A 19,314-nucleotide genomic window follows, 5' to 3' on the forward strand; every position below is an offset into this window, starting at 1 on the left:
CCAGCCCTGTCTATTCATACTGATAAACCTCGTTATGAATGCACTGAAGACTCTTAAGGGAATATGTGTGAATGGCATTACAATATTACATAATCACCGAGAAGGAGCTGAAATATGACAGGGACATGTCCAAATGTCTCCTCACATGTGTTTAAGCTCTCGTATCTCAGGAAAAGATGTAAACTGCAAATTTGGATTTAAAGAAACAAGCCTCACTATATGCATTCTAATAATACATAATACACAGGATGAATAACAATCCAATAAATATGGCTATTTTTGGTGGCAATTAGCAAAACAGAAAGACTGCAATTATTTAAATTTCCTTTGCAAACAAAGATATCCTGCTACAGTATTTTAGACCTCTACAAACATGGTTTGAGATGTGTGTGATTCTTGTATTAGTGGCTCATATTTCAGTCTTTCATCAAATGCTAAAGAAACACTTTGTAACGTCTCTGGGCAACGGTCTGCCTACATTGTCTCAATGATAGTTATTGCTTTACTTGGAATGTTTCACAGTATGGAATTAAACTTAACCCTCTCCATGGAAATAAGCAGGAGATGCCACCAGACCAAGGTACTGGTCAGATCAGTGCAGATGTTGGCCTGCTGACTGTAGGTGTTAAATTACTTAACACCTACACCTAACACCTATAACTGAATTAATGAGATGAATAAATTTAATGCCACACTGAAATGTTTCAGACAAAGTAATACCATCTCCATGGAGACAAGCAGGCGGTGGACCCTCTACCCTGAAAGTTACGTAATGCACCTTTAATGCTACTAGAACAATGTGCACAACGGAATCCTACTATTGAAATAAAAATCACAAATCTTATCGTAATTGTGATGCTTTCCAAAAAACACAATAAGTAATTTTCCTAAATTGTTAAGCTGTAGGCTGTAGAATTGAAAACAAGTCTTCATTTTCACATATACTTTTGAGTATGAAAGGTCAAGGAACACATGCTATTTTCATTCTGAGATATAATAGACCCAAGAGACAAGACCAGTAACTACTCTCCCACTGAGCACAATGTCATGACAGCCTCTCTCAGTAAAACATTAAAGAGTTAAGTAATGAATGAAAAATAAAGAAGTGAACATCATAACACATATAAACACACACTTTCTGCATCAGCTAATCCTCTAAGGTCTAATGTGCAATTCTGACATGTCCCCTAAGGATGCATCAAAAGTATGGGAAGAAATGTAGTGTTGGAATGCATGCAAAAGCCAAATCAGTCCACAAGGCTCTGATCATTACTGCTAAATGCTACTGTTAAACCTTGGATAAATGCCAGTTAAATGCAGGGTTATAATCAGCGACCAATGGCCCATTCACAAGCAATAGGTCATTTAGATCCACTACTGTAGTGTGTACCCTCCTGCTATTCTTGGACATTGGTTTCAGACATGTGGTAAAGTAGGAGGATATGCAGAGGAATCTTACATTATAACTGACCCCTGATCTGTGAGCAACTATTGAAGTAAGAGATAAGTAAAGTGCTTTGAGTGCCTTGAAGATGGAAAAGTGCTGGAAATGTAAAATGTGACCATGACCATTTACCACAATATTATAGTTGATAAGAAAAGTATAAGAGAGCAAGTATATATATGCTACATTATGAGGGAATTATGCAAGAACAATCTATAGTTTCCAACTACACATAAATTTGACTCACAAGTATAAAAATGATTTAGACAAACTTTATTATTTGGACACAGTCGCTCACACAACACAACATATTATAATAATACAGTAAAAAAAATATAAATGGTAATAATAAATTCAAAATAAGCAGCAAAAATAGCAAAAGACTGGTGTCAAGCAAGGCATACTTATATATGCGTATACTGTATGTACAAGTAAAAATTAAATATAAGGAAATATAGATATATCTCGTTAAATACATGATGTCATAAGGGGAAAAAAATTATTGACAGGGCATAGGGTTATCTGTACCATAATGGGCAATGGGCAAAGACAAAAATGGACAAAAATTCTTATGGGAACTATATGCACTAGAAGTTTCTATATGCACTACAAGTTTCTTATTTGCATAATAATCTTACAAAAGACAACATACACAATATTATAATTGAACTTCAACTCAACTATTTTTGAAATTTCTTTCTGATATAATCCCTACTGCCATGCCTACCAGTAACTCACATAATTAATTTGTCAAACTCATACATTTAGAGGGGGACTGGATTATTATGGTGGTGGTAAGATACATGTGAACCCACAAAAGCCACATGTGTGAATATATATTTAAATTATATAAATTTTTTATAGTACTTACTGTTGAATGAATATACGGTGCACTGTGTCTTTAAATGGTGGGAGCTGAGGAGGGAGTGGAGGGGCCAGGAGACAGTGGAGAAAAGGAGAGAGAGGGAGTAGTAGTAGAAAAAGGGGGGCGGCACCACCATACATCTCTTCTGTGTCTTGTACAGGGGTGTGTTCAGCGTGGATTCACTAAAAGAGGGAGAAAAACAGAGAGGAAAAGAAAGTTTCGGCTTTGTGAATCGATTTCAGATTGTTTTTCAAGGAACTATGATATTTTTGGAGCTGGAAATAAGGTAGCAAACACTGGACTTCAGTAACCCAACTGTGTGGTCACTTTAAGGATACAAAACAACAGGACTTTTGTGATGGAGCAGTAGCTTGCAAAGTGCATCTTGGGAATTTCAAATCAGGAAAACCTCAAGGAAACAGCAGAATTTTCAATTTTATTTGTAAATTTGACTGATTTCACCGTAAATGCAAATTATGTTTACAATTTGAAACTTACACGTGCTTTGTGCTCTGTTAGTGTACATCATCTCTACAGACTCAACTAGTGACTGATCATTCGGGGACACTTCCAGTCACTCATCAATACAGCACACGTGTGATTAAAAAGACGAAAATTCAATTACATCTGACCGACTGTGCTCCAATCTCTTGACACAAAAAGGAACACGATGGCACAGAAGGAGGCAGGAGTGGAGCAGAGCCGTATGAAGAGTGGGGACAGCCTGGGGCCCAAAGCAGCAGTGGGGGCCCATACGGCGGGTGGGGGGGTAGTGGTGGCGGTGAGGGAGAAGAAAGGACCACTGAGGGCTGCCATACCCACAATGCCTTTCCCCCTGGCGGTCATCTGCTTGTTCCTGAACACCTTTATACCTGGACTAGGTGAGTGCTATGTCGAATAATGGAATTGGAAAATGTTATTAAAAGATACACACTGTAACTTTTCAAATAAGTAGTCCGCCCCCTTCCTATCTCCATGGGGTTATGTTCCACAGTAAGGCTTTAAATATATTTTGGCATTTATTCAATTACACATGCATAATTGCTTACATTTTGGGCTTGCCTCTCCACAGATCTCACCTGTAACTTGGGCTGATGAGGTCAGTTGCTTGTCTCCTTGGGTTAATGCCATACTGTGGAACATTCTGGACAAAGCAAAAACATCTCAAAGGAGACCCTCAAACAGATGCCAAAATATAAATTTTTTACTAAAAACAACTATTTATTGATTACTCACGATTATTGACAGTACTGACACAGCAGTAAACTGGATAATCATGATTACTGATTAACTGAAAATCTTGTCATTCCTAAATTAAATGCACACACAATAAAGCCTAACATTCATTTTGTGTAGTACTTAGTATTTAGTATTACTTAAAATCCAGTGGAATTTAATTCTGATCTGTGTAACCTTTACACTATTATCATATATCACTACATGAAAGTGTGTTCATTTTTGTGAAAACTGCCCAAGTGTAATTAACCTGTAAACCAAACAGAGTTGGTAAACAGGGAGCACATGTCAAAGTGGTAAACAAGATGAAAATAGTTTGGGCAGTTTGGGTGGTCTTGAAACAAGACCTACAAAGATACAGAACCTAGATACGGGCAGTAAGTCACCACATAACTAGCTTCAAAATTTTGGACAAAGATCTAAGCACTTTGTTTGGACAAGTATTGCAATTACGATTTACGAAGTATGATTCTGTTCACTGTGCACATTTCAACACATCCAGGTGCAGTAACATTTGAGTGAAGGCTGAAACATAAACTGTCAAACAAATACAGGAATCCCATGCATTTGTTTCCAGGCATATTTTCTAGCAGTCTAAATTATAGGCCCTAGGGGTACCAGTTTTGCTTTTTCATTGCTTGTTCAATAAAATAACTAGATATTTTGTTTTTTTATTAGATTGATTTCAACCTGTGTACATATTGACCTACAACTTGTAATTTCAATTGTGATATATTGTGCATATAAAGCCACAAAAAAGATAAAAATGGGAAATTCTCAGCTTGATATCAGCTCTGTTCACTGACTCATTACAGTAAAAATAGAGTGCAATTCCACACTGAACCACATGTTAACAGCTTGTCCAGATGTCAGCACTGCAGGTGGAGATATCTAGGTTTAAAATAAGCCATGATCACATCATTTGGAGGCTAAATCACAGGGAGAGTGGCAGGGACATAACACGGCAGGTGAAGAATCAACACTATGAGAAGGCTTCACATTTGTGTCATTAACTCACACAGACCCAGACACTGTAGAGTTCAGTGTGATGGGTAAATTGGTCGACCTGAGTAACCGGCAGTTATGGGTCATTTTGACTGCTTTGCCGAGTCCTATAACACCTACAATTCAGTGTGGTGTGGGGGAGAATTACTGCTAGAATCTGAAACTGGCTATAGGCTGGTGGAGGTTGACCAATCACGCAAAATTACTCTGTTTTTCCGGCTCTTCCCTTCTGGGATCTGGACAGCAGTCATCAGTAATTAACATAGTTGATTTTTATCACAGACGCCCTTTCTTGACCAAGTTCTTCTGTAAATGGGGAGGATAGATACTGGATAAGTTCTCTGAATTTTTGTAAATCTTTGTGAGACTTGTAATTAAAGAGACTCCTGGTGAGCATCACATTTTCACAGGCATGACAAATTTTGGCACCTGTTGCTGTCCTGTCAAAAAGTGGTGCATAATTGATCTAGGAAACGAACACGAATCAAGATTAGTTTTCCCTAGACTGGATATGAAATCCATGGATACGAGCACCGGGGTTGCCATCAAGTTAAGAAACAGGCCAGATCTGTGGAGAGGTGACCCGCCTCACTCTTCCCACTTCTTTCTTTTCTTTGATCTCTCTTTTTTTTTTTTTTTTTTACACCTGTTACACTCAGAGTAATAACATTTCTATGGGGACAACCAGGTAGCATACTTCCCACCAGAAAAATGACATAATACATTTTTAATCTTTTAACCAGTGAGTGTAGAAATGCATGTGTTGACTTTTATACCAATAGATACCAGAAGTCAAGAATAGTTCCAACATTTGCAATCACTTATAGTAAATCCACCCTTGTTATTGTGTGAGTTGACTTATGCAAGCTTTGCCAATGGTGGCTTCTGTAGTTATATTTTTATGTGTTTATATAGGACTGCAGACTAGTTCAGTGTTATACTAAAAGCTAATATAATATCTTCTTTTCCACAAACGGAAGGGCACAGTATTGATGGAAATGGTCAATATGGAGAAGGCCATAGCTTCAGTAAATGCCACATCTTTGATTCAACATAGAGCTTATACAATATTAGACATTATATAATTACAAATGTTTTGGATCTCATTGTTTCCATTCTAGTACTGTCACAATACTCACATTTCAAACTTTCAAATCCTAAGGAATAGACTCGATACTCAATACTGACTCAGATACCATGATTATAATATTAAAAAAACAAAACAACAAAAAACAAATCATGCTTTAAATCATAGTACTTTCATTTATTTTACCATGTGGTGTTATATCTCTGTAATCCCTCAGTTGTCCAGGTAGGTTGCATAGTAGTCCATGTGCCTGTACTTGTCTATGTGGTCTTATACTTGTTCTGATACAGCTCAAGATCATTCTAAATGTATTCAGGAAAGGTTCATTGCTGTCTTGTGACTTTTTAGTATTGATACTTGCTGAAATGTGTATTTACTTTCAGTACTGTTTTGGTATCAATTAGTATGTGATTTCCGATACTTTTGACAACCCTATTTCATTCATTAAACTATTTCTTCTCATTCCACATTGCCTGTTACGATTACATAATGAGATTTGCAGCTAATGACACAGGAAGCAGACTCAGATTTATTAGTGTTGATTAATCCAGTGGAGCCAGAGGAGGGTTCCTACATACAAACAGCATATCCAGTATTACTCTGTGCACAATGGCATCAAATAGCAGGGACTGTGGTGTCTCTGAAAACCAATATAAAGCCTGGAGAAGTGAGATAGGCAACTCACAATACAACATGGTGTACTCTTGAACTCTTGTTTGTGAGTGGCAATATCTCGCCTGAAGAGGTTGGTGCAGTCTGCCCAGCTTTTGATTTTTGTGCCATTCTTCACCTCAATAAGGCTTTTTTGTTGCATTTTTACTTCACAGCACACAGTAAAAGCACAGTAATAGAAAGGGAATGGTAACTGAGATAAGACAGGTGTTGTCATGGTTCTAAAATTTCAAACAAGAAAAAAAGCTCCATACTGATTTGGCTATACCACAATGTAAAAATACATTGTAATGTAATTTTCAACAAAAAGTAGTTTCTTTACCAATAATATGTGGGATTATACTAGTTATGAAATAGATGAAGACCACATAAAACTATTTAGGAAAGGTGCATTGTGTTGTTCATGTAATTTTGTATTGATCAACTGAGTATCTAGATTTGATATTGATTGACAGTATAAATGAATATTCCAGCCATTCAAATAATTTATACTATTATAATATTCTAATGTTTATGCTAATTCTATTCTATTACCATGATTTTACCATGCTTTATGTGCTTGTCTTTCCATCTTTATTTTTTCAGTTATTAAACCTTGTGTGCTTTGTAACTCTTAAAATATGACAACCTAAAGGGTTAAAAAAAAAAAAAAAAAAAAAAGGGCACGGTGACCCAGGTAAAACATGCACCCATTTTAATAGCATTTTGAATGCATTTGTCTTAAACCTGGGTAGATACCTGGACATTCGCTATCTAGGGCGTGTGCACCACAGGTTTCTCTGAATGCCTTGACATTTCATTGAATAGCTGCTGCTTGTTGCCATGACGACGCGGACCGAAATGAACACAATGCCCCGTGTGTGTGTGTGTGGCAGCTCCCGTTGGTCTAATTGACTCCCAATGCAAACAGTATCTTCCTCTATTCAGGCTAAAGTGGGGTAGATTTTAGAGAGGTGCGGCTGAATTTTGACTTGAAAAAAAGAAAGAGAAAGAAAAAATGCTATACAATGCAAATTACATGGAGCCCACTATTGCATTGAGCATTTTTAGAACAGTCTATAAAGTCAGCTCAGGACACTGTTATGTAACCTTTTGAATTAATTAATTAAGTGCTTATTACAATTGACAGAATGAACTTTGAAATTACCGTAAAAGCGTTAATTCACACAAAGCCAAAGTATTTTTAAATTATAATTATATATAATTATAATTTATAATTCAATTTTATGACCAATATCAATATATTGTGGAAAGTTAAGTGGAAAATTATTTTATTGGTTTTCAGACAGCCTATGCACCAGATATACAGAAAGCAATTACATCGGTCTGTAGTGAACCTAATATAAGCCAACCCAATTCTGGTACAAGGATCGGCACGAGACACCTGTCAATCAAAGACCCACGCACGACAATACCATTACAGAGAGTACCCAGACCTATATGGATGATCATAAATATTATCTGAAGAGTTTATGTTTACACAGCAGTGGAGATATAGATCAGTTTTATGGTAAAATTCTTTGAAAACCAACTATGTGTGAAAACTATGCCAACTATAAATCTCCCAAAATATAATATGTTTTTGATTCAGGAACAAAAACCTAGGGATGGACTGATCCACTACTGAAATCCGATACTGAAAAAATTGCTGGATCGGATATCAGCCTCCAAATAGGTTAAGCTGATATCCTGGTTGAACATACAAATTCAAATTTTTATTTATGAAAAGCTGTAGTTACTTGAGACATAAATTATAGCTGCATAACACCAACCAACATCTGAATCAGTTTAGTCTTTTTTGTTTAAAGAAAATAAATGATATTTCTCTCTTTGCATTGGTATCTGTTGTTATCAGGTATTGGCAGATACATAAAGCTATGATATCAGTATCAGAACTGTAAAAACTAGATCTGTGCATCCCTAAATCACCAAAGACACCACAGAATCACGATACAATGACACTCTGATATTAAACTATATTAGCCAAATTAAAAACTTAAGCACAAGTCAAGTCCTACATATGATGATAAAAAAAGAATAGAATCATCCATCCACAAAAACTACTGCTCAGGGCTATGCCTATGAGCTCACATTACACCCATTTATTCATAGACTCATGTTTTCATAATTTGACAGTAGCAACATGTGACATCAAGTTTAAAAATAATAAGATCTTAACAAAAAAGTCTCAATTTCAAAAGCTGCTCTTGATAATAATGAAAGCATATTTGGCATTGTCTTTAAAGGGTTGTTAATTGTTATAATATTATTTCCTCATCACAAACATAACTGGAGTTGTGTTTTGTTTCATTCTCCCACACACAAACCTTGTATATTTATGCACTGTGTATGAGTTTTCTCAAAATTAAAAAACCTTGTGATGTCATGTGGTAATACAGGAAGTGCTCCACTATGTTTTTAAACTCCATACACTTTCACTAGAATTATTTGAATGATTTCAGTCCTGGAGTTGCGATCTCTACTGAACATAGGGTTAAAGGTAGCTGTTAACTTGAGAATTATCACTTCATGACATCACAAAGTAGAAAAGAGAATTTTGAGTTTTGGAGATACAGACTAATAACTAAGGATTACCCAAACATGTATGAACAAAACAAAATGCAACTCCAGGTAACAAAATTCCAACATGGCTTGAATCTCACAAGAGTCAATTTTGCGTAATATAGAAACTTTAATCAAATCAAAATATTTAAGCAAATCAAAAGGACTGCAATTATTTGACATATCATAATTTCAAATGTTGTGGTGTCGTAATGTATAAAACCAGCTAACCTTGACCTCAACAGTATTACACAATCAACAAATAAATCAAAAAATTGAATCAGACACTTTTCAAAATCGCTGCACCCTATCACCTATCTTACCTAAAGAGACCTCAAACTATGTCAGTCGTCTCCATACTGATCTGACCTGACAACGCATCTCTCCCAGTCCCACTTTCCTCTGCCCTAACATGAGCTGACACAGGCGACCACACCACAGCGGCGGTAATGAAGGCTGAGTGGAAATCTATTTGCGAGCTGTTGAACCTCATTAAAGACCTGCCAGTGAGTAAATCCGTATTGTAAACACACATTCATCTGTTTACCCTATAGGCAAAGCTGCTACAGAAAGGCTAATAGACAATTGTGATTCCGTGGAGCGTATGTGTATAAGTGGGAGGCAGAGATCAGGGCAGATTTATAGGATTGTATAGGAGGATACAGGAGATACATCAGTTTGCCGGTGACATGCACATCCTACCCAGGCAGAGGCTGGTGTGTGGCAGGTGCAGGTGGATTCCTATCTTAATAGCCTGAAGGTCCTGAACGAAATATGACCTATAATAAAATACGATAGACAGTGAACACAGCAGACACATATATTTAACTGTTTCCATTATTTATAGTAAATATGGATTATGTTTTCTGACAAAATATCCCATAAAAAATTTGGAACCTGAATAAAGTTGCAGAAGGATTGACAGCCACACATCCATCAAGTCTACCACAGTTACAATAGTAGCTTCTAAAATACTATATATTATCTTAGAACAAAACAAAGTAAGCTGTAGGCCTGTCATGATAATGAAGTGCAATATATTCCTGAACTAAATAAACAATAATACTGAAACCTAACCATAAAATTGTCCCCATAAAAGTATTCTAGCAATACAATATTGTATAAACAAATATGACCTCAGATCTCTCCGTAGTACAGAAAAACAACAAAACATTCTCCACTAGCACAAAGTACCCACAATAAATATTGATAAATATTCCAGCTATAATTTATTGAATGAAACTGAAGTCACTATTCCATTTATCTAATAGGCCTAATTAAATGAACAAAATGTAAGTTAGAGTCAAGTCCGGCATTTGCTGTCTACAATCTTCTGGACTTGTTCTACAATATAAATGTGACAAAAGGTGGTATAAACACAATATGTGTTAAAACAACACAAAAAAGAACAAGTATAGGCCGGGGTAAAGCAGTCCCACAGTCTCATTTGAAGATGCTTGGTTGTTTACTTGTCTTTGAGATTCTGTCCCTCTGATTTTTCTCACCTCCTTTTTTTTACCATTTCCTCCTTCTTCTGGTCTTTTCTCTTTCCTTCACACTCCATCATTAACCTCCTACACTGGCAGTGGGTGCTTGCTCGAGTTCTCTGTGTAATTATAGTCATTAGTCTGGGTAATATCAAGCCACACCATCACACTGCACACACACACACACTTTAGTCTCCCACATGTAACTCACAACTTCAGAGCTTAGCACTCCCAGACAGCTCTTACAGCCCTCTCATCCCTTCAACAATAGCCAAACTCATGTAGTGTCTTTATTAATTTGATTAAATGGACATTCTCGGTTCCTTTGTTGTTGAAAATTGCCAGCTAGTTAAGTGTGTGTATTGGACAACTGCTGGGACAAAAGTGTACCACTGCTTTGTTTTCAATTGCCTGTGTGTAGAATCAATCAAATTATCACTAAAGGGTTTCATGTTGTGATTGGGAATTGGCCCATTTCGCGACAGCTGGTATCTCCCGGAGCATTCAATGAAGAGGTTTGGCAAAATAACAAGGACATAAATATGAAGCTGTTTTAGATCCAACAGTCTCCTCCTTTCTGCATACAGGTTTTTAGCTCTTTGCACAATATTCTTCCTTGAAGTCACATGCACTTGTACATCCATATACCCCAGGTAAGGTTAAGTGTTTTGCGCAAGGACACAACGGTAGTTTTCATCATTAATAGCAATGTTCAGTCAATCTTTAGGTTTAGGTTGGTAGTTACATCTACCAGCTGAGGTACTATTCACCCTACAACCTATAAATATGGAGCTACACTACAGGTCAAAAGTTTGGACACACCTTGTCATTCAATGTTTGTTTTTTTTCTACATTTTATACACATGAATTATGTGGTTCATTATTTAATGTGCTGAGTAAATTCTTTGCCTGGAATATTCCACTGCATGGCATTGAATGTTTCTAGTAATACTCAAAAATATCTTAAAGAAACATGGATTCTTAGAGTGAGCGGGCTCATTTCTCTAGAGGTCCTGTAAATTGGTCCGGTGGTGCCATCCACGGTATGGCATTAAACATTGACCAAACATCTTTAGTGCTCTACTTTAGCCGGAGAATGTGTTATTTTAGTTTATTTTTATTTAAACATTTTGGTAACAAAACAAGGAGATCAACAGTGATATTTACCTTTTAAAAGGCTACCACATAAATGAGTGCCTCCTGCCTACACAGTGGGCTGTGAGTCAGACTTCAGACAATATCCTCTGTATTCTAACTACATCCCACTAATGTACTATTCCTGCTTTATTATTTTTGAATAATTAACTACAAAAGTCCCTAATGCTTTCTTTACACATATTTGTGGACAAAGAATAGTTACTGACTCAAATTTTAACAAGGGATTTATGATTTATTGTAGCAAATTGCAAAGACTGTAACCTAAAAAACAATCTGGAAACATTTTATCTGCAAACATTATTATTCATGTCGGGAGTGTTCAAACCATGCCATCTGCTAAACTCGACTAATTGATCATAGGCTATATTTTTAATACAAATTTAACTGATTCTATAACTATAATTTTAGGTCTGTGTCACAATGCAATGTGATGTTATTCAGGTAAATGTTTGAAGCCCTTTTAAAGTACAGTGCCAATGATTCATAGTGTTAACACCGGTCTATGGCCCTCCATTTCAAATATGTTTCAATATGAGCCTCAGTAAAAAAATAGACACCCCTGATTTATGTATTATGTAGAAAACCTTCTTACCCTCTACAAAGGTATTTTGAAATGCATGGGATTCTTTTTTTTCACTTAGCAGTAAAATTTTCAGTTTTCTCCCACATGTTAATACTCCTGGACATGTTTAAAATGTGCACTACGAAGTGAATCCTGAAATCTTACCACAAATGCAACGTTTGTGAAGAAAAATCACAAATCCTTCAGATATCATACAAAAAACAGGCAGCAGCAGACTGTATAAAAGTTCTATGCTCAGATGAAATGTGTCCCCTCTGAGCCCCCGTCCTCCTGTCAGTCGCAGCTCATGTGTGGAGGTGGACTGCTCTGCTCGTCGCCAGAGCATCTGCTGGTGGGTGGGGCCTCCTCAACCTGATCATTTCACTCCCATCAGCCCATATCGAACACACCGTGCTCTAGCTTCCCTGCTGTTCATTCCGCTATTAAAAACAGCCATAAAAACTTTTAAAGGTGTTCTACGTAACTTTTCTAGTTAACGTATATACACAAGACAATACAAAAATATTCTGTATTTGTCTGTAATGTTCCATAGCATAGCATTGATATATCCATCTTATCTCTATTTCACTGTATTCGTTTAAATACATGCCATGAAAAACATTCATTCTTACTGAGCGGGTTTGCCTCTCCACAGAGTTGACCTGTAACTTTGCCTGGTGCCACCTTGTCTCCACGAAAATAGCTGCCATACTGTAGGACATTCCAGACAATGCAATAACATCATATGGAGACAAGAAGGTGACTGACCCTGCACCAGAAAAGTTACATAATGAACCTTTTTAACTGAAGCCTATTCTTACTGCTGCACTGGAACTCCCCCTATAATAAGGCCAGAGCAGATCATGAGAAAGTAAACACTGTGTTTCAGTCTGGGCATATCTGAAAGAGACTTCTGTGTTGGCAGAAATCCCACAATTAGTCTTGTTGGAAAAAATACACACACAGCAATGAAGAAGTATTGGTGCTGCATAGTTACATTTACTTAAGATTTAAGATTTAAAAGAAAAGTGGAATTGCATATCCATAAGTATTAGAATGATGACAAACTGTTACCATAGCAATTAACAATTTAATTCAAGATTTCCTGTCTTTTGAATGGTGAAAAGTCCTCAAAATGTCACCTATAAAAAGTTGAACTGACAATATTAGTTTGTATTATATTTGACATCCTTAATAATGTTTCTATAGGATAATTTTAGACAGTTATAATTTAGTTATAATTATTCAATATACCAGCAATCAGAGGTACAGGGGGTATTCAAAAGTTTTGCAAATAAGGTTAGGAACAACTTTTTACTTGAGTATAGTTCTTTGGCTCCTCTACCCAAAATAGCTTATCCCAAATGGTACAAAATTGTGAGGAAAAGAAAACCAAACTCAGTAAACATACTCTCCTCTCTTCACTTTAAACTGTTTATTGCTGACAAACAGGCCAATTCTTCCTGAGCCCTCCCCCACCTGCTCCCTTCTCTGCTCTGTCTGTGCATCTCTTCAGTTTGACCCAAAATAAAACCAGCAGAGAGAAGAGGCCAAGGCTGTGATGCACACTACGCCCACTGGGTATTTCTAGTGTCACATTAGGTTTCTGTCTACTTCCCTATCTTCAAACTGTTGTGAAATAGCAAAAATGGTGAAGAAAGTTAACTGATTGTGAGAATAATTTAGCACTGAAATGAGCTATTTTGGACTGAATAAATACATATTAGGAAATCATCAAAAGCTGCGTGGGATACTACTCACTCAAGTCCATTCATTTATTTCACTGTATTACTTCGGCTATCTGCTGGAGTTATGTTTTCAACAGATGTTTGGGTTTAAAACGATTGATGATAAGGTCATTCTGAAGTCGCTGTGACAGGTTGTTATGCTAAAGCAGTTAAGTCTAGTATTGCTTCATTCAGGGCGCTCTCGGGTTTTCAGTCTTTTATAATAAGAGTTTTACAGTTTTGTTATAATTATACAAGGCAATGCAAGTTATATCATCAACCTCACCATTTTCTCTATGGTGAAATCCTATAATAGACCAATTATATAAGCATTTATCAATACATTCTCTTCAACAGTTACTTAAACAGGGAGGGCATGCACTCAGTAGACATGTGCGTTCACAGACACACATCAAAACTAGGACTGAACTAGGTAAGCTAAATATGAACTTCTAGCCAGGGCAACTGTGGCTACAGACTCCTTCCGTTACATAAGTATTTGACTGTCTAAAGAGCCATAAGATGAATGCATTATAGTGGAATTTGGAATGAACATTGTGTAATAACACGGAAGCTCTAAGCAATTTAACACGTGCATTTATTCAATTATCATATGAATGTTTTGCAGTTTAAAATCTAGTAATTGTCTCATTGTCTTGTGAATGTGGATTGCTGAAACACTTAGGGTCAGATCTGATACATTCTAAAGCCTTTGAAAGCTTCTGCCAACAGTGAGCTAACTCCAAACACTTCCAACTCAGCTTCTAACTGTGTTTTCAGGAATTCACTGGAAACAAGTGAACATGTCATAAAAACAGACACGACAGAGTAGAATAGAGCATGACCAAGACTTTAACTTTACAACTTTAAATTTGTTTTTTAGTTCATGCTTGGGGGTGTGATGCAAACTGTAAACTCTGCTCTTTCAAGCAACTCTCAAGTTGCACTTTCATACGTGGTTTTCAATTTCAAATTAAAGTAGAGATTAAATACGTTGACATTATTGTTAAAAATTACAGTTTCTATCTCTATTTCTATCTCTATGTTATTACTCACGTTAGCCTTTAATCTGAGAACAACTCCATGTCAATGTTAAACAGACACGGAGATTGAGAGAGTTAGAGCAGGTGTTACAGCAGAAAGAAGCCCCCAAGGAGAATTGTGAGGAGCTCCAGAAACAGCTGAGTGAAGCTAGAGAGGAAGAGGAAACAATGATAGAATTTGGGAAAAATCTCCTGAAACAGAAAGACAAGGAGAGAGAACAAATGTTAGAGCAGGGTAGACAGATGGTAAACGAGTATGTGCAGAGCGTCTATGAGGAGAACGAGAATCTTAAGAGGTTCTCCCAAGAGCAGCAGAGTCTCGCCCTCAGGAACCAAGAGCAGGTGAAGCAGCTCGAGGAACAACTGAAAATGCAGAAGGCAAACAGCCACTACTACGTCTCTGATATGTCTGAGGAGCTAAAGTATGCTCATAACAACATAAAGAACTTGAAGGTGACCAGTATGAAGAATACGCAGAAACTAGAACAGTGTGAAGAAGAGAACAGGGCACTGAAGACTACTCTTGAGGAGCTCCAAAGAACCCACAAAGAACAACTCCATGTCAGCCTTAAACAGACATGGAGACTGAGGGAGTTAGAGCTGATGGTTCAGGAGAAAGAAGCCCTCAAGAAGAATTTTGAGGAGCTCCAGAAACAGCTGAGTGAAGCTAGACAGGAAAAGGAAACAATGATAGAGAGACTACAACAGTGTAAAGAAGAGAACAGGGTGCTGAAGACTACTCTGGAAGAGGCCATTGAGAAGGGGGAGACCAAAGAGAAGCTTCTGGTCAGCACCCGACAGGAACTCCAGAAGGCACACAAGGAGAAGCAGGTTCTACAGAGGAAGGTCACTGCCTTGGAGTCTCCCTCGTTGAGCAGACACAGTCAGCTGAAGAGGCCCTCAAAGCACAAGTTTTCCATCTTAAGTCTACCCTTGTAGCAGAGAGACACTCTGCTAAAGGGGCCCTCAACAAACAGCGTCTCGCCCTGGAGTCTACATTAGCAGCAGAGATGCGGACAGCTGAGGAGACCTGGAACAAACAGGTCCTCACTCTAGAGTCTGCTCTCGCTGAGCAGGAGCGGACAGCTGAAGAGGCCCTCAACAAGGCACAAGAGTGGGAGGCGAGCCTGAAAACTGAGCACAACAAAGTTCAAATATTACAAAATGACTTGGACTCACAGAAAATTTGTTTTATAGCTGTGGTAGAAAAATGTCCCTCCATCTGCAAGGCCACGGTGGAGAAGAACATACTCAACCAGAAAACTATCAAGGAGCTGAACACGGCTTTGAAACACAGTGAGGAGGAGAAAGCCTCTGCCCTTCTCAGATGTGAAGAGCTGCAGATGTCCCTGAACAAGTTAGATGATCAGCTGCAGCAGATCAAAGTAATAGTGGAGGAGCTGCAAGCTGACATAGACAAGAAAAAGAAGAGGAGGTGGTTTAAGTGGTGGCAGTAAGTCACCCTCCAGTCTAAAACAAACCTCAGTGTAACCTGTGTCTTGAGTACTGGAACCAGGTGGAACTGACAGAAAAACACATACATTTACATGATTGCGGGTGTGGCTTGTGGCTGAGTGGGCGTGGTTTATGACATTAAGGAGGCTGCTATTGCCCACTGACCTGCTGGTTTTGTCAGTATGTTGGTAATCCTTATGTATACAATCACTGTATTTGTGTGTTACACTGTCATATTTTAAATGCTCAGTTGCCATGTCTACCATGTTACATAAGTCAAACACTGGATGCATGCTTAGGTACAGTACATTCTCCATGGAGTCATTAGATCACTATGTTTACAAAGAAAAAAACTTAAGTTTTTTCAACATCTGCAGTGTGTTTTTCCAAGTTTGAGTGGATCGCATGAACACAGCAGCAGTGGCCCTTCCTTAGGACATGTTGTCATAGAAACATGTAATGAGATAAACATGATATATTATGTTGGCTGACACATGGCGCACTTACAACAATGCTTTCATGGAGATCCGGGATAAAGAGATTGGATAGAGACATGGCTCTTCAAAGTGATAATTCAATTTGCAGCTGAGTGTATTTTTCTAAGTGTTTTGCCTTGACTCTGTGGCAGTATAAGCCACGCACTCAGAAAATGCCATCACTTAAGCGCTGACTCACTAATACAAAGAGACTCGGAGATGTAATCCTTTGTAAAACTTCTTCTTCTTTTTAATACAACGAATGGTCCACGACCTTTTGTTATGAATGGATGAGACGGATACCATAAAGAACATATGGTGCAGAGATTACAATGGCAAGGAGTTCTATATATAAATTTTCTCTCTATATATATACATTGTTTAGAATACCATACAAAATTATTGAGAAAACCGCATGACTATGCTCTTTGTATCTGACTTGAAGGAAAGTAAAGTAAAATTCTAGTACTTTAGATGTTTATCTGGATATAGCTAAAAAGATGCCAGAGATATCTTAGTTTTCACTAAAGCATTTCTAGTGAGTTGTCACGCAGTAACAGGCCACTGAAATCTGACAGACCAGCCCATTTCTAACTCCATCTAGAGTGGTAGTATATTGGAGGTAAATAAATATTCAGTTTTACTTACAATAGTGTACCCAATTATTACAAAAAGGAGAAAATGTGCACAAATATCTATAAGTCTTATTAGTGAAAATGAATTATTCTCAAAAACTATGTATGTAAGTGTTAAATTTTCTTTGGTGTCACCCTTTGGACCACCTCAGTGAAAAAAGTCTAGACATGCCCTTAGTTTTCAAGAACATCCAGAGTGTTTAGAAAAACAAACTTGTAGTCAAACCAGGTAATTAGGAACACTTGATGACATAATTTCCAGTATGCTATTAAAATTTTCCAATTTAAAATTAAAATGACTACAAACCAGCACTAACGGGTTTTCACACATGATTAGGATCTAGATACAAAAACAGTGAGTAAAGCCAAGTACAAAGCTGAGACATTTGTGAGTAAAATTTAATTCAAATTGGCTCAAGCAGTAGCCCACTCAAAGCCTGGGGGGATCTCCAAAGCCCCCTTCAAATATGACTTCCTGATGACCTACTTGTGATGTGTCTGTGTGGCAGGTACCTTCATCTCTGCGTTCACGGTGCTGTGTGGAGCACGCAGTGATCTCATCTCGGAGCGGGGGAAGTGCTGCGTGTTCTGGCTGAACGTTGCCGCGGCGCTCATCCAGATCCTCACCGCTGTCATCATGGTCGGATGGATCATGAGCATCTTCTGGGGAATGGACATGGTCATTTTGGCAAGTCAGTATCACTTTAGTTCAATTTAGACATTACACTGCAGTCAAATATTCAAATAATCTTAAAGGGCACATATTACACTATTTTCTGTCTCTGGATATTTTGTCTGAATTCTTCTCTCAAACTGAAAACACTTCAACTTGTGATATCATGTGGTAAAACAGGAAGTACTCAGCTTTAAACTTTTCCAGGGCTGAAATTTGCATAATTTCACTCTACTAGGCAGGCAACAATACAATATTCTAAATTTATACTTTTGCTCTTCTGAGGTCTAAAACTTTGTGAAATCATAAGTGGTTTCTCTACTTCTTTTATGGTGATTAGCATAGTTAGGAATTATAGAGCAATTTTCTCCCACAGTTTTCTTCCTTAACTCACTTGCATAGTGATATGAGCCACCAGAGGGCCAAATTACAGGTCGGATCTGTGAAGAGGCAACCCCACTCAGTCAGGGTGCAATGCTACTTTTTAGATTTTTAATCCCACATCTAATTCATTCAACTTTAGAAGTAAACTAGCTCTTAATTGTAATTTTGCTTGCATTACCTTGAGGTGTATTAATAATTCATAATCCCATCTTTAAAGATAAAGGACCAAATAAGCATTTTGCCTCTTCTTTGTGATCTGGGACTGGCTGTGTTATGTCACAAACGATATTGCTACCAGCCAATGACTCAGAAGATAATGATTACAACCTCCAGCTGTAAGACTGAATTAATTGCATTGGGGAAAGTACAAATCGTCTGGAACTGGAGGACGGGCAGAAGCAGAGAAGTCATTTATTACCTTCTCTTTTGGAAATTGGTGGTTGGTCTTTGGTCACTGATGCATAAACAAGTGGACAGGGCAGTCTTTGAGTTAGCTAGCCTTGTGTTCCTGGTGATTGTGTGAGCTAATTGGCGCCTCTTTTGCGTGTGCGTGCGTATGCGTGGGAGGGAGCGCAAACAACCCCCTAGCGTGTTTTTGTTCACATCTCAGCTTTTTTTTTACAGGCCTGTAGGCACGTGGCTGATTCAACTGTTGCAACTTCAATCTCGACTCCTGTTAGCGCTCACAGCTAGCAGCGTATTGAATATTTATGCTATGATAGGCTATAGATTCTCCAGCTGCACATACCAAGGTTAGATTCACAAGCTCCTGATGCTCAAATTATGCAAAGCCTTGTGGTTTATAAATAAGTTAATATTCAGCTCCACATACAGTATGTACAG

General features: G+C 37.7%; 1 protein-coding gene across 2 annotated transcripts; it reads left to right on the top strand.

Annotated features, from left to right (window-relative positions):
• Window positions 1–2,696: 2,696 nt before the first annotated feature.
• Window positions 2,697–18,137, top strand: stum (stum, mechanosensory transduction mediator homolog). 2 transcript variants are annotated; one of them, XM_055149561.1, is made up of 3 exons: window positions 2,697–2,751; window positions 2,829–3,190; window positions 17,924–18,137. In XM_055149561.1, exons 2-3 carry the CDS (start codon window positions 2,980–2,982, stop codon window positions 18,130–18,132), a joined length of 420 nt encoding a protein of 139 aa, XP_055005536.1. In that variant the 5' UTR covers window positions 2,697–2,751; window positions 2,829–2,979; the 3' UTR covers window positions 18,133–18,137. The 2 variants fall into 2 exon arrangements, with proteins under 2 accessions (XP_055005536.1, XP_055005535.1); XM_055149560.1 differs by having other exon boundaries at window positions 2,701–3,190.
• The last annotated feature ends 1,177 nt before the right edge of the window (window positions 18,138–19,314 follow it).

This window comes from Boleophthalmus pectinirostris, unplaced genomic scaffold, assembly GCF_026225935.1.
Source record: "Boleophthalmus pectinirostris isolate CB_2022bp ecotype Guang Dong unplaced genomic scaffold, ASM2622593v1 HiC_scaffold_13, whole genome shotgun sequence".
NCBI classification, from domain to species: Eukaryota; Metazoa; Chordata; class Actinopteri; order Gobiiformes; family Gobiidae; genus Boleophthalmus; species Boleophthalmus pectinirostris.

Bases quoted from the DNA above. Each gene is read 5' to 3' on its own strand.
- stum (XM_055149561.1), top strand. From the start codon at position 2,980: ATGGCACAGAAGGAGGCAGGAGTGGAGCAGAGCCGTATGAAGAGTGGG. The intron at 3,191-17,923 runs GTGAGTGCTATG...TCTGTGTGGCAG, and splicing joins CACCTTTATACCTGGACTAG to GTACCTTCATCTCTGCGTTC.